The 16,771-nt window shown below is 40.1% G+C and overlaps 1 protein-coding gene across 1 annotated transcript in view; it reads right to left on the reverse strand.

Moving 5' to 3' along the window:
• GTF2E1 (general transcription factor IIE subunit 1) overlaps positions 1-16,771 on the reverse strand; it is a 50,077-nt gene that overhangs the window by 26,306 nt on the left and 7,000 nt on the right. Inside the window, exon 2 of the mRNA XM_071433258.1 lies at positions 14,830-15,307. Within this exon, the coding sequence (XP_071289359.1) occupies positions 14,830-15,277 (448 nt within the window). The 5' untranslated portion in view covers positions 15,278-15,307. The remainder of the gene's footprint in view (positions 1-14,829; positions 15,308-16,771) is intronic.

Raw genomic sequence — 16,771 nt, forward strand, 5'->3', positions numbered from 1 at the left:
AATGTTTTGCAAGTAATCTTTTTTTTAAACAAAAGCATTGTTGACACTAATTTTGGCTTCCTTCCAAATTCTTCAAAAGAATACAAGAGTTATCTGCATCAGTTTCCTGAGCTGCATTTTCCTTTTACTTTAGCAGAATTAACTAATGAATAGTGCCACTCTAAATATCATATTTTGAAGCACAGGCAGATGAAAGGTTCTACAGTTTCAGACAGTGGCATCAGAAAGAAAATAACAATATCCCAGCCTTTCAAGTTTTCTCTGAGGATGATAATTTAGAAGCCTGAACTCAGAGTCTCTATCTAGGTTTGTCACCAAGTTATTTCCAATTAGGAGCACATCATACATCTACCCATGTAATTTATTTACATTTATATATACTTTCACAAGACCTCACTGCAACACTGTCAATTATTGCCATCAGAGAAGAACATTACTGACACAATTATTAGTTCTTTTTAATTAATTAATTTAGCAGCTAAGAGTGCCAGCATATTTTAACATTATACATGAAAGAGCAGCTTAGTGCAAGCATATACTATCTGATACAGCATACAAGGTAGAAAACTCATTGCAGAAAAACAATATATTGCATTTCTTCTGAGAAGAAAGGGCATATGCAGATTGTGTCAAATGCTTATGTACAGAAGAAATAAAGTTGAAAATCGACCTTAACAATGCTAATTTCCTGATTTTTTTAATATCAGTTTTTCACGCTTCTTAAACCCAAGCCAGAAAATTCTATTTAGATATTTCATGCTCAGCACTGCAGTAACTTCTAGAGTCTAATGTCAATAGGCTTTTTACTCTGCCTTGCATCCTGAATAAATTTTTGCATGTATACATTTTTGAAAAATCTAAGAAACAATATTCTGAGTACTTCTCTATTCCTATATTAATCATACTTTTTTGCAGAGAAAGTCTCCATCAAATATTATCTACCCACACAGATAAGCATCTTTCCTTACTTACACAATCCAAGATCCTATCACTTTTGCTGGCTTTTCTTTTAACAAAAACCTCCAACTTTCCTAAATGTTTCCAAAATAATTTTGCCTCACTCACAACAACCTGAGGAATGAAGCAATTTGTCCTGATTCCATTTGAACACACAGGGATGTCTTTCCTTAGAGCTATGACAAAGTAAGGTAACAGAGGATGAAAACAAAAGCAAAACCTCAAACCACATAACCTTGCTCAGCTGCAACCTGCAGCTTTAAGAAGAGAAGAGCTTTTAATGGGAAGCAGGCACAAAAGCAAACACTTGTGATCACTGTATTCCCAAACTGGAATAGTGTCAATTCTCCTTGGGCAGAAGATGTAGAACAGCACTACAAAGTTAGTGGCATCCTCTTCTGTGTGCTCCAAGGACTACCTTTCAGCTTGTTCATCATGTAAGAGTCACAGCAATCCTTTTTATCTGATGCACGTCCAAAGGAATGCATAGAAACACGTGAGACAGGTTAAAGATGCCAGAAAACTCTCAATTTCACAGCAGCATATTCAGTGTGTGTAAGGAGTTTATTTCAGGGTCAAGGAAAGCCAGACAAAGATTCCAGTGGAAGGAAGAAGAAACATTCAAAAGCAGTCAGCAGGAGATCAAGGTGCTTTATTAAAATCCATGTGAGTCTTCTCAAGAGCACAAAACACTGCCTTTCAAATTTATAAACAAATCAGAGTCTGACTTAACCCTCAAATAACAAAATCATAATGCTCTGGATTAAAAAAATCAGGATTAAAAAAACTTCCATAATAAGATCCTGACATGGGCAAGGGACTGGAAGTTGTCTTTGGAAGAGAAAAGAGGAAATCTGAAGCTCCAGATCACTTTTTTGATTGCATAACCCATCAGTAAAACAAACTTTTGAGGAAACTATAAGAATATTCACCTATTAATTATACATGTAGTACTTATACATGTAGTAATTATACACGTAATAATATGCTATACATTATAAAGCATACACAAAAATAGAATTAGGAACAAGATTAAGATTAAAAACTGGTTTAGAAGATTTTTATTGATGTTACAAAAAATATTTTTTTAGTATTCCTTCTACCTTGATGGATTGTTTTGCATGCATCCCACTTTGGAGACTCCTGCAGATGGCCTTTTCTCCTCCTTCCTGTTTCCAAAGACATTATGTAATCTCTTGCAGTTCAGTGAGGAATAGCGTTTACCTTGAGTTAATGCAGAGAAAAGTAACAACTATGATGGCAGAGATCCAGTGACGGGAATTCAGGACTGGGGAAGGGTGGAGGACAGCTGACACTCAGCCCATTTTGTTAGGGGCTATACTCCATAAGACATTCAGGAAAACTGGATATTGGTGGAGGCTAAAGCATGGAAGAGAATTTACCCATAAGGAGGGAACTGATCAGGAGTATGAATTATAAGAGGGGGAAAAAAAAAGTGCGCCAAATTTTAAGTTTTAGAGAAGGATAATGAGATAAGATAAAGGATAATGAGAAAAACAGGAAGCAATCTATTTTGGTTGGGAGAAGAGACAATCTTCAACTGTTCTAGATGCTTATCAGCAAACTAAAGAAATATCATCCAGATAAATTAATCACAAAATGATTGCACACCTGGTGGAGAACACCACTTTTAGAAAAAAATCATTGCTTCCTGTTAACCTTAGAGGGCATTTCAAGAGTCTAGCCTGGTTCACTTCAATTTCATACTTTCTCCTAAAGATTTTGAACACAGACTCTTAGGTACATATGCTATGTACTTACAAGACAAAATTGGAAAAGGTGGGAAATCCTCAGTGGAAGACACAACTGGAATGAAAAACTGTCTGTATGAATTACATAAATTGTCATTAGTCAACAAGATGCTGTTTAGTGAAGTCCAAAGCATCCATTTATTTTTCCATACCTGCACTTTATTTTCTATACTGCTTACAGATGATGGCTGTGAGCCTTAAAAAGGCACTTCTGGATTGGCAGAATAGGTATCAAAACAATATCTGCTATCACCATTCAGACTCTGCACCTAGAAAGATTCATGCAGACAATCCAAATCAATGTCTCTGCCTGCAACTATATCACACAGGATATTCTCAAACAAAGTAACTTCTGATTAAGAGATCAATTCCAAGTTTTAACTGCAGCAACCTAAAAGGTGTATCACAAGCTATATTAAAGGATTTTGCATCACAGCTGACAGCAGATCTTAAATGAAGGGTCATCACAAGTTGAGGAATCAATGTTTTGACACCATGAAATTGTACAGCATACCTGTAAGCAAACACTGCCATTGCATTAAATAAAGTGACTTTATATAGCCTTAATAAGAAATCAGTGAACACATATTAAAATTTTTTTATTGCACAAATTCTGATGCAGGCAGCGATCTGCGACGAAAACAAACAACAACCACATAAATTAATTCTCCGATTTCCAAACCTGATTTCCTGTCTTTCAGCATTCAGTAGCTTACAGGGTCTTAATGCTCTTCCAAAACTGATTATAAACAAACATAGGAACATTAATTGCAAATCCTGGAGCCCTCACAGGGAGTTTCAAAGAGCAGGCCTGCTGTGCTGTTTACTTGCATTTGCTTTCCCTCTCCTTAAGCACGCACTCATGCTTGGTGCCACAAATGCTTCCACCAGAGAAGCAGAACTGGCACAACTCCAAGACAAATTGTCATCTTGCTATTAGAAATGTACCAGAGATGATAGAAGTGAGCTAATAAACTAAAATTCAAATAAAAAGGGGTTAAGAGAAGCAAGCTCCTATTCCTTTCTTTCACAGGTGCAAGAGCACCAGTGCTCCAGTGATCTTGAATCCGAGTTAAAACTCATTACCTGTACTCTGAAGAGGGAGAAGCAGGTTATAAATGATTCATTTAACAAGGTAACAAAGTCTCTTTTAATCCAAGAGAGCAGCAGAAGATAGAAGAATCTCAGAAATTTGTAAACATTTGTTTATAATTTTATCATCTAGTTAAATATAAATATAAAATTTCAGAACAGCGCTGAAGACCAGCAGAGACTCATTGGTATTCATGAGGCATTGGTCCTACTCACATGGGATACAGAAGTTCAGAATTGCACAGAACTGGTATTCTGCAAAAAATATTTGGTAGAAAAAGTTTTGCTTCAAAAACTGTCAGTCTAACCAGGCAAATCAAGCAAGTGTGAGGAAAACTGTTATACATTTCCCATTTGGAAGTCAGAGAACCTAAGTAATAATTGATAAAGCCACATAAGGATGTGATAGAGGGGGATGTCTGGAGCTTATGCCCAGTTTAAGCTGTGGTATCTAAACAACACAGTCACCCAAGGAGCATTAAGGAGGAGCTAAAAGCTGCATGCTGATGGGCATAGGTCAAACTCAGGCTCAGTCACATCTTCTCTGGTCCCACAAATGTAGCTGTTTTTCCCTCACTAGACTGTAACCACTGCAGTCCTGAGAACAAGACAGCAGTACCTGAATGAGTACTACAAATTCAGATGAAGACCAGGATCATGTTCTGGAAGCAAATACTAAACTGCTGAGAAGCACAGCAGCCTTTGTTGCCTGAAAGCAGCAAGTTCCTGTCAGCTTTACAAGTTACTGCTTTTGTGGGTCATTAACTTCCAGCTCCAGGCAGATTAAGATGAATCACCAAAGCATTTACCAGTGGCAAGACCCTTGGCTGAGAGGGAGGACCACAGGCAGGACTGAGGAACTCAATCCTCAACAAAAACATTCCAGCCTAGACACGCGATGTTCGGTTATCACATAAAAATATTTGGGTGATACTAAGCAGCTCAACTGTGTCTTGAGAACACACAGATTTCCTTGAGTTAAATTCCATAAAATATAAAAAAGGATCAAGTCAAGCACAGGAGCAGCCCAAAGTTTTAGCTGATAAGCATCACATACAGCAGGCGAGAATTATTGCCCCTTCCTTCATCAGCTTCTCCGACATTTTTAAGATTTTTACACTAATATTTTTACACAGACCAGCCAATTTAATTACAGCTCTTATTGTCTTCTCATATAAAAAGAATATTCAGATGAGTTTTGTTGGGTTTTGTTAGTTTTTAAAATTGATGTGCTCTGTTCCCAACAACAATCATATATTCATGTGATCTTGTTCACAGAGCAGGAAGAACCACTGAGACTGCCACCTCTCCATTTCAGCTTGAGTGAAGATTCACAAATCACCTAATCTTTTGTCTTTTATGGTCAAGTTACATCCTTGTCCTCACTGCTTTTTAGGCTTCAGGGTAGATAAACAAACCCCTTTTTAATCCGTTTCAGCAGCTCAGTGCAATTATTATGGAAATTAAAAAGGTATCTCTTCTTTCAGCTCCACTGAATTACATTCAGAAGTTGCTAATCTCTTTGCAACTTAAAACTACAGTATTCAAGTATTCCCATAATCATGGACACTAGGAGTTTATATACTCCAGTCATGCAGTAAAGCTACTAAAGGCATTTATCTACTTGTCAACAGGATTGTTTTCAGAAGCAGAGTAGTTTAACTCTCTTCCTCAGTTTGAAATCAGCAAACTGGATATACTGTTTCAGACTAACAGCAAAAGGAACCCAGAAAAGACAGCCTACCTTAGCTCCACCTGTAAGCACAACCAAAGAACCTGATTATTAGCCAGTTGTGTTAATTCATGTTAAGTCCCCAAGAAGAAACAAGAAAGTAAGAATAAAACTATTAAACAGCCAAGAAAAAGAACATTTTTGACTATGAAGAGAAAAAATGCTTCCATTATGCAATTTTAGACTGGCATTTTCAGAACAGATTTGTATTATTGAGCTTTCTCCTTTTCTGTCAAAGCGGCTGCCTGTTCCCTTCTGACACCCAGATTTCTTTTAATCAATGAAGACAGGATGCTGTGTTCTGATGAAATGCCCTTCCTGGCCATCCCTGGTAGAGAGAATTAAAAGCCTTGCCAATCCTTTTGAAGTGCAAATCTTCACCAAGTAGGTTTCATGCCTCTGTTATTGTTGCCTCTCTCAGGAGAGCACAGTTGAGGTGGAACACTGAACACTGGACTGTTTACTGATCTTCTAAAGCACATCTTGCCTTGCACTTGAGATCCCATGATCTGTCTGCACTTCCACTCTCCTCTTTCTGCATTCCCAAATCTTACATTGTTCAAGCAAAAAAACCTTGATAACTCTAGATTGCAAAAAAGCTTATTCCTCAAGTGGCAGAATCACTTACCTGGACGTGGGTTGACAGATTTTCTTTCTTCAAGCTCCATGCCTGACCTGCAGAGTGCTCTGGAAAACACCTATCAGTACAGGATGGGCACACCTGAGCCTCTAGCTTGTACCCTGACAGCACTTTGGGAGAAAACACACCCAGCTGTATCACTCTGATCTTAAATTGAAAGCCAAAAAGACACCAGCTTTTTTTCTGGCTAAGAACCAAGTACAGCTATACAAAGAGAGTCCAGGGGCCCAGTCAGCAGTTTAAAATACATTTCTCTAGAGCACTGTAAAGGATACAAGTTAATAAGCTCTGCCAGGAGGCCACAGCAGGTTATCAGTGGAGAATGAGGCATGCAAGGTGCTCTAAGGGCAAAGCAGTGCTGTAACTCAGCTGTGAAATAGCAACTTGATCACAGATTGCAATGTGTATATGGAACTGCCCCTATATGGACTTATTTCTTGACCATAATTTAGGCAGTAAACTCGAGAAAATTTAAGATACCAACCAAATTTCCTTCAGCATTTCATAACGACACAAACCTATACTTCATGCTACAGTTTCCCCTTCCTGATGAGCTGGATTTGCAATTAGAGAAGGGGAACAATTTAACCTTTAATGTTTACCAAAAAAAACCAGCACCTTAGAACAACTTTATATTATGTAGAGGAACACCACATTGCTCATTCATCTCAGTGTGCAGATCATTTTTAGCTCAACTAAATTAAAATTACTGTAACACAATTTTTAAGCAAGGACATTTCTCTTGAAAAGGTAAATTAAACATTCAAAAATTGGACTGCACGAGACACACATCAAATTATTGTTAATTCAGAAGCATCAGATGATTTAATGTGTATTCACTACAAACTGGAAGAGAGGAATCCTTTCCTCCTCTCCAGAAGCTAATTCTGCTGCAGCTCATATGCACAACCTCAGCAGCCCTGAGCTGAGAGAGTTCTTCCTTTGGTCCTACTGTAGATAAATTAAGCCAGACACTAAGCCAAGAAAACACAACTGGACAGAGGGATTACCCAAAGGAAGCCCAGTGGGAACCACAGATAGGTGGGTTTTCTTTCAGTCAAGAAGACTACACCAAAATACCAACTAAGCCAACATACTATATCCTTGAATTGCATCCAGTAACAGAGAGACTGCAATACAAGTTACAGGATTCTCCATGAGCTCTTGGTCTGACTTACAGATGTCCATGCCTAAAAGAGTAACACCCTTCAGAGACAATATTACCACGCATGCAGTTTCAAAAGAACAAGTAACTAGAATAAAAGAAAGGAATGCTGCAGTTCAGCTTTCATCACTATAAATGGCTTAGCAATATTCACAGATTTCACAGAGATCTTGCTGCAATCTATTTCAATTTGCAAAGCTAAGAGAAGTTAAAGTGATAACCTTTACTTGAAGGGCAATTACTACTTGTACTTCAAATAATAAAATGCCCTTCACAGATAAAACAAAAAAAAAAAGGCATCAATATTGTAAGTCAGGGCATGCATTTATCAGACAGGTTTTTTTTAATCTAAGAGCTACAAGCATTCCAGCCAGAGGTCAGTGTGGAATACAGGGAAGTGATCAGCTAGCATTCTACAGGCAGCAGCTTATCCTCTTGGCTGCTGTTTTGCACAGGTTCCAACCCTACCTTCACCTATTTCCCCATCAAGCTGAGAGATCCATGGCTAGACCAGCTGGTTATTTTCCAGACAGGGTGCCCAACCCACAGGGAATGGGTTCAAGTTACAGATGCAACCTTTAAGTCACTCTACAGAGTATTGTTACTTTGAGGAAAACATGCATTAATTCTGATATGTTTTTCTCAGTTTTCCTTTCCCTGTGGCTCCAAGCCTTATCAAGCTGAAGCAGAGTGAAGCTGACAGGAATACTCTTAGAGAATTTGCCAGGAATTGGAATAGAAATAGAAAAACTAAGCAGAGCATGGACACTTTCCTTCTGCTGGTGTTTGCCAAAAGCTCTCAGTGGCAGCACAGACAAACAAAATGTGCTTGTAGAGTCAAGGAAAATCACACTGATGTGTTTTTATGCACTTGGAAAGCTAACAATGATAAAAACACACAACTTCACAGAATTTGAAGTTGTTCAAAGCAGAACTGCTCTGAATCCTTTCTTTTTCAAGGCAAGTTTCAGTATGCCTGTTTACATTAAGACTTGCCAAGTCCCCATTTTGGCTGGTTAAAAGCTGTAAATTGTTGTAGTGGTAGCATCACCTACTAGCACATACATGGCACTACATTGCAGACAAAGCTATCCCGAATGTCTGAAAATCATTCAACTCGAAGGACAAGAAACAACAGCATAAAGCTCAAACAGGACTGGCTGTTTATGAGCTTTAACAGAGGCATGAAACCTACATTGTGTGAATATATAGAATAAACAGCTCCATGTGATTTATTTTTTTCTAATGGCTGGAAGGGACAGAATACAGAAAGAGATGTACTAGAAATGGACACAAGAGCTCCCCAAGAAAGGGTAAGGCAAAAAAAGCAGGGAAAAGGGGAAGCATAATAAAAAATTAACAAAATAGATAGGACAGGCTCAAAAGTAATTTAAATCAGATGAGGAAGTTTTGAAGCTAATGTAGAATTTGCCTGAGGAAGTGGGAATTCAAAAGAAAATGAGAAGACAGATGTGCTCTGAGCAGCTCACTGGGGATGAAGTGAGGAGCTGAACACTCAGGAGAAAAGGCAGTAGCTCCAGAAGTCAGCACACAAGACCAAAGCAAAAAAATGAAAGACTAGTCAAATTTCTAATCTCAGAAACAGGGCCCAAACCATTCAAGTGCTCAGCTGCACACAGGCTGCCTGAATGTGATATTAAGTGCCTTATGACAGGTACACAAAACCAGTCTCTGAATGTGTTATGTGCAATTCTGTTAGGAAGTAGACAAAGGACCTGTGAGAGGCTGACAGTAAAACAAGTGGGTTAAAATGATATTCAAGATGTTGTCTTTCCTTCTATAAAACTGATATTGTCACCTTCAATTTGTTCTTCCCAAATTAAATTTCTTACCAGTACACAGAATAAGAAAGGCATACAGATACACGGTATGTTACCATTACAGTGCTTTTAGAGGAACAGCTAGACATCCTCACAAAATCATTCACCAAACCAAAGAGCAAACTGTGGGAGGAGGAAGAGCAGACAAGTAATTAACTGCTCTGATTTCAAAAAGCAACAAAATACTTTGGTGATTACAACTGTGATTGAGAACATCCCAACCAGCATCACCTTTCTGATTCACATTACCCACTTGTCTTGCATCCCTTTCTTTCCACTACTTTTCACACCTTATTTAACTGATTATTATGTTGAGGATACAATGTATAGATGGACATGAGAGATCAACTGTCATTACAACATACTGGTGACACCAAGATTTTTCTTCACAGTAACAGAAGTGAAAGAAATACAAGACTGGGTATAAATTATATTGCAAAAGTGGAAGAGAGCAGTAGAAAAACTACTTCATCTAGCCTTACACTTTTCAACATCAAATTCATTTGCTGCACTGGTGAGTATCCTAACACAGTTTGGTATTTATAAAAGCTAAGAAAATCCAGGGCTGAATACCAGTGTGATGCACTGTAGAGTCTTATTTCTGCCACTCCTTCAGTTCCACCTCACTCTCCCTTTTGCAGTTTCTAGTCACATACTTTCTTTCAAACTGACCTTGAATTTGACAGAACTCCAACACTACACTAGATTTACAAATATGATTAAGGTATGAGAATAGGACACATTAGAGACCTTCTCCAGTCAGATCCAATTAATCACGCTACAGAAACACACATCCATGAACATGATTTCCAGTGTTGCGACATTCATAGATTAAGCAAGCCAAGCCCATCTGTAGAGAGCAAAGACAGAGCCCTCTACCGGGTGAGAAACGCAGCTCCTGCCATCCTTCCCCCGCACTCCACTGAATGCACGTGGGCGGATTCCATCCTCCAAACATCCAGCCCACAAAATGGTATCGAGCTGTTTAGGCTGATCTGCGATTCAAGGGATTGGCCTGCAGAACCCAAACTTCTGCAGTTTCTACATTAAAAGCACAGAGAAGAACATTCTTCTCATAGGTTTAAGGGACTAATGTAACATCCTATGTCTAGGTGAAACAGGAAAACCAGTGTTCCCTTATGCCAGTGCCCACTGTCAGCCCAGGTCTGGCAGTAGACCGAGCTCAGCAGAGTTATTCACATCACACATCTCACAGATGGCTTTTCTTACAGCTCCTCAACTAAACTCTTTCCTTGTACATCCCCTGCCTCAAGAGATAGCCCTTATCTTGTTCAGGGGAATAGCTAAAACTTTCCACCTCCCGAAAAGTTAATCACAGCAGCAGCTGCAAACTATTGCCCATGTGCAGAATGAGGAAATGCCAGAGTACAGTCAGCAGATAATGGCACAAGGGAATGGCAAGGATCAAGTGCTCATACTAGGATATTCCAGGAAAACAACAATCTTTTTTGTTTCTCAGTCACCCAATCTGAAAAACAAAGCTAGAAGTAACACTTTTCATTCATCAGCACTGTTTTCCCACCTGCAGATCATAAAACACGCACAGAAGTGGCTGCTTAGGCTGTAACAACCCAGTCTGCACCAATTCCCATAGATAGGCAAACTCTTCAATCAGAAAGCTCCTCTAAGGTTTGCTACAGGTTTCCATTGCAAACTTTTGCACAATAAAATCATGCTGTGCTCACGCTGTTTGCCTCTAAAACCAGGGGTTGCTGATGTAGCTTCTTTGGAGGCAACAGTAAAAAACACCACTGAGGAGAAAGTGTGGCAGCTAGAGGATCTGTTCAAGCTCCTCATGTAGAACAGATGGGGCTAAAACTCCTGACCTGGGCATGCCATGCTCAGAGTTAACAGGCACTCACTCACTGGTTATCCAATTAAGCAAATACTTCACACAGGATGCATTTCTTTTCACTTTTCACAAGCTCTCCTTGTGAGCTGAAGCAGCAGAAAAACTCCAGTTTTTGGCATCATCTTGACTTTCACTGTCTCACATCCTGTCCTTGAACTTCCTTCAAGTACCAGATAAGAGCTGTTCAACCTTTGACAACAGAGAAAGTCTTTGGAGCTTTTTTTGGGTTGAGACATTTAATGGCAGAAGGGATGGAGAAAAAAATCTTATAATGCTTTTAAAAACAGAGGGAACACACTCTGAAAGTAACACTTCTACTGTTTAAAATCTACATTTAAAATTACTGTACTGGCAAACATGCTACTCTGTTAAAAATATTTTTTCCAGGTTAACTGAACAGCAGTCAAAGCACATCTGTACCTACACGTCCTGAAAACACACCCTTCTCATTGTCAATTATTTTTTCTCAGCAGAGTTGTGTCTACCCTCCAAAACCATCAATAATCACATTTTCTGATGAAAAAATAAACACTTCGGTTTATTTCAACATTATTCAGAGATGGAGTAAAGAACAGAGCCAAAAGAGAGCTACCTGACCGGTAAGAAACAAAGGTCTGCTAAACCCAAGAGGCAGACACACATGCTGTGGTAAAAATTAAAGAGCTCTACAAATCCAAATTATGAACAGCTCTTCATAAGCACTTTTGATTAACAAATTCCAGAATAATGACCACAGTAATGGAGCGGTTCTGGAAACCTCTTCACCCACACTAATAAGGAAGTGTAAGAGCAACTCTTCCAATTCTACAACAATTGCTCAGAGTTTGCATTTGAGTTGTAGATAGGAAAGAGGAAAGCAAAGCAGAAGAAAACACAGGACATTTAAATCACACCCCTCTCTGAATGACAAGGACAAAAGGCAGGCAGTGAAAGAGGGTATCTTTTAACAAAAAGATCTCAATTTAAGTGCAGCTTGGTCCAGATTGGTGCAGAGAATGCCTTCCATGTCCTACCTGCTCCATGGATTAACAGATTTTGGTCCTGCAGGCCTTTTAATACACAAAGTTTTATCAACATAGCTGCAGTCTAAGAGCAGTTTGGGTCAACTGTGACTGCAGCTATGTGGCTTTTAGCTACCCTTCAACAGTTGTACTGCCACAACTTCCATGAGTGGGAGAGGTTTATCTTTAGCACTGACAGGAGCTAAAGATATTCTTGGAAAAGCATGGCTCTTCACCATCTAATAAACCTTGTTTCTCTGCATGCCTTGACCTCTCAAGCTTCCTCTGTGAAAGACCTAGGGGTCTCTCAGGTCTTTTCTAATGCAGAATTCAGAGCAGCAGGAAACATGGAGACAACACATTCCACTGCAATATAAAGCAGACATACAACAGTATCATTGTGCACGTCTAGATGAAGCTATCAGTGACTTAAAAATAATATAAAGAGAAACAGAATATATATAAATTCTAGGCAGGTATGTTCTTACAGTAACTGGAGGTAAACTGACAATCTTGTTATTTGCACAAATACTGACAGAACTCCTGGGAATTGCTGAGAAAACAGCACTCAGCCTTTTCCTCCATCAGAACATAAAACACTCCATGTGCCAGTGAATGATTTCACATTGTGGACACAGTCAGTGCCTGTACTGCAGGAAGACCCTTGGTTGACCTTATCAGTTCCTGGAGCACAGGCCTTGGTATCAAAGCCAAATCTCAGCATTATTATTTTCAGCACCTCCTTGATAGGCAGTTCTTTGCTCTCAGAACTCACTGCCCACACAGGCTGGGAGGCAATGGCCACAGGCCTCTGCTAAGTGCTACAGGTCCCCCTGGGATCAGTGTCTCACACTCCCCACTGCGTGTGCTCTCTGCACAGGTTCTCTACTCTCTCCTTACCACTGCAAACTGCAAAAGCATCGTTTCCCTTCAGCCAACACACACAACTGTAGCCACCACAGATGATCATTAAATGTGGAGGGCACACAGAATTTCTACACTCAGTGGTGAGCACAGAAATTCTGTGCTGGCACTGCTGGTTTGGTGCTCCACAAGGAAGCAATTTCTACTCAGCGAGCTGCGCTGGACTTCATCAGCAACTGTTACTTGACTTAGTGGATTCTGCTTCTCTAGTACTAAGTAACATCTTCATAGGTACTCAAGTAAAAGGAGTTTCACAGCTTTTTAACTCTGGAGGCAGGAAAAAGGGAAAATGAGATGCTGAACATTTCTTGGGTGTTTGCACTTGGCAGATTAAACATCAGTAACCCTAGATTAAAAGCTTCAGTGTTGCTAAACATCATACTTCAATGTATCTGAGAGCTCTCCTAACTTTTGTCCTCTTACTTTTCTCAAAAAGTAGAATCAGGACACAGAATTCCAAATAAAAAAATTAAAAAGTAAATTAAGACCTAACCTCCCTGCCTTCCCCCCAAAATAATCCCAGATTAGACTAGCAAAACAGAGTCTCATCGGGTGCAGGTGTTCTTCCTTTTATTCCCTGGCACAGAAGCAGAAAGTAGACAATGACACCCAAGAAAGACTCTCATTTCATATGCATGAGACAGATACACACTTCCACTGAGACTTATACATGAATAAGAATCTTGTTTACTCCCAACCACAGACAAGACCGTAATTAATTTCTTTTAACTTTCGTGAGACTGCCTTGCACCAGGAAACAAGGTTGTGCAGTACAATGCACTAGGTAGAGAATATTAAACAGTAACAACTCACTTCTTGCATGGCCAACTAAAATCAACTCTACATACGCCCTCTCTACAAAATATCTGGAAGTCTTATAGTTTACTGGTGAGACCAGGTTATACTGAAAAGCCATCAGCTTCCTGTCAGGACCCAGGACATCCCTCTGGCTGTCCTGAACAGCCAAGACCCCTACCAGGGGGCTCAGAGACCCTGGCACAGAGCCCAAAAATGCCTGTGGTTTTGATTATGACCCGTGGAGCAAGTTACCAACCTTAGATGAAGATCTTCAAGCCATGACAAATTAAGTAGAATGACAGTGAATTTATCACAAGGTGAAAAAGTAGATTTTGGGGTTTTTAGAATGGGAATTCAGGGGGGCAAGATGGTGGGATCTGTGCGTGTCCAGCCTTTCTTCTTCTTCTTGGCCTCCATCTTCTGCTGTGACGTTGGCACTTTTAGATTGGTTTAGAGTAGAAGCTCACTGTCTAATACAGGTGATAGGTATTGGAAAGTTATTGTAAATATTGTACACATAGTTTTTAGTATAAAAAGATAACACCGCCTCTGAGGCGGCCAAAGTGCCTCTGACTGTCCTCTTGAGCGGACCTCGGCAGGACAGGAGAAAGAATTTTATAGATAAGATAAAATAAACAACCTTGAGACCGAGAAATTAAGAGCCCTGACTGTTTCTTCAAGCACTGGGCTGGGAAAAGAGACTTTTGAACTTTTCTCGGGGTCATTCTGACCAGCTAGAAGCCCCAACAGTTTCCAACAAGGACAGATTGCCTTATTCACCCTTCAGTGTGACTTCAGTAAGACTTCCATTTCTCTACTGCTTGACACTCAAAAGCATTTCACCAAGATTCCTCTTCATCTGTATAAACTTTGCATACACTCCTTTTGTATTTTGCTCAAACACTTACCACCTGCAGAAACAGAGTGCCCTCTAGCTCTGGCCAAACTCAAAGAGAATTTTCCTAAGGCTCTGTCTCCTTAAAGCCCAGCACATAACAACCACAGCTAGAGCACTCTGTTAGCCGTACCCTTACCTGTCCTGGGGTCAAACAGCTGGTTGGCCTCCAGATCTGTGAAAGTGCTGAAGCAGATGGGGCATTTAAAAGAGGCGCGGTTGGTGGAGTCTCTCTCGTCGGTCTCGATCCGGCGGCGCATGTGGTCCAGCTTGTACTTGACCACGTTGACGAGCAGGCGGTAGTTGATGAAGTAATAGTTATGGCGCGTGGTCTTGCCGTCGGGAGCCGTCTCCACCCTCATCCTGCATTTGATGAACTTGTCACCCTTGAGGGTGTTGAGGACAGCCCTGAGCTGCTTCCTGTCGAACTTGAGGAGCTCCAGCATGTCCTCCTCCTTCACACAGGGGTTCCTGATGAGGATGTCCAGAGCCAAGGCATGCTCAATGCCATAAAAGCCACGCACCACATATTTGGCAAGGCGCTTGAGAGCTGCTGGCACCTCAGTGAGGACGTCTGGGTCAGTCATAGCAGGTCCAGATCGTGAGCTTCATGTATACTGCAAGGAAAAAAAGGCAGATGGATTCTTAGCTATCTTCTAACTTCCAAAGTTCTTATTTATCTTACTTAGAGGTAAGAAAAGGATGGGGTGTTTTCCACTGTACTTGTACTGTCTTAGGTGTCAATAATGCTACAGAAATAGGAAATGATACCTCTCATTCAAAGCAAAACAACGTAAAACTTTTTAAAAGTCTTAAAAACAAGAAATTAGTACCAAAACATGTTGGGAAGGATGAAAGTTTGACAATAAAGTCTCACAGACATGTATGCTTAGCAAAAAGATTTTTAATTGTAGAATCTGATGAAGGAATAGAAATGGAAGCAAGTTTTGATATAGAAGAAAAGAATTGCTGAGCCAGTTATCCAACCCAGAAGGCAAAGGGTATGTTAGTTAGAAGGGGTTTTTATGACTTAGAGCAGAGGACAAACCCACCTCAACCAAGATGTTTTTACCAAGCAGAAAGATAGCACAGGCAAACAAGTCAGCAAAGTTGCAAGTAGAAAAAAGGTCTCAGAATTTTCCATTGCAAGAAAACTGAATAACAACTTCTAGCTTAAACTGTAACGTACTAAATTCTAGTGATTGGAGAACAGTAACATGAATATGGTAATTACAGTAGTTATGATAGGCTATAGATAATAGCTAAGGTATAGATTGGTCCTACTGTATTAAGATGCTAAGCAAAGAAAAGTATATAATGCATTGTAACCAAAACCAAAGGGTCTCCAGGCCTGCCTGCAGCTGTAGGCACAGGTTCTGTTGCCCATGACCCTGGACTGCTGTAACCTCATGGATGGAATAAACTGCATCTTGGAGAGCCGCCTGGAGTCCCTCATCTCTCATTTAGGCTCTTACAAAACCATACAGCAGATTTCATTTGTATACAGTCACAGCCAACACAGCTTGAGTAAGAAAGCTGTCCTCCAGAAGACAGCTTTGGGATAGCTGAGACCTGTCAATTGGGAAAAGCAGAAAATGGCTACAGCAAGAAAGGTCCTAAGACAGCCCAAGAGTGGAGTCTGGGGGCCTCAGCCTACATCACTTTGTCCCACTGTAAGCAGCCCTGTCTGGTTTAACACCTCAGGCATCCCTGGGCAGAGATGCACTATGAGCACAGCTTGCTGTACAGGCTGGTATGCATTCAAGCAAAAGCTCCCAGTTGCACCATGAGAACAGATCCTTGCTCATAAACAAAGCTCAGTCAACTATATGCAGCATGTCTGCATGAAACCCATTAGCACCACCAACTCCTCCACCACAAACTGCTCCAGCCTTGTTCTTAGATGAGCAAAGAGATCCTTACAAAGGACTGAACCTTCACTTAAAGTCCCACATTCAGGCCTTAAAAGCCCATGAATAACATAGCATAATAAATGAAGCAAAAGCCAAGACATACCAAATATGAAGTAATGATGTGTTTAAAAAAGAAGAAAGTATTCCATGAAGTATCCTTTGAGTTAC

The sequence above is a fragment of the Agelaius tricolor genome, unplaced genomic scaffold (assembly GCF_023055355.1).
Source record: "Agelaius tricolor isolate 1412-34295 unplaced genomic scaffold, bAgeTri1.0.p SCAF_9, whole genome shotgun sequence".
In the NCBI taxonomy this organism is placed as follows: Eukaryota; Metazoa; Chordata; class Aves; order Passeriformes; family Icteridae; genus Agelaius; species Agelaius tricolor.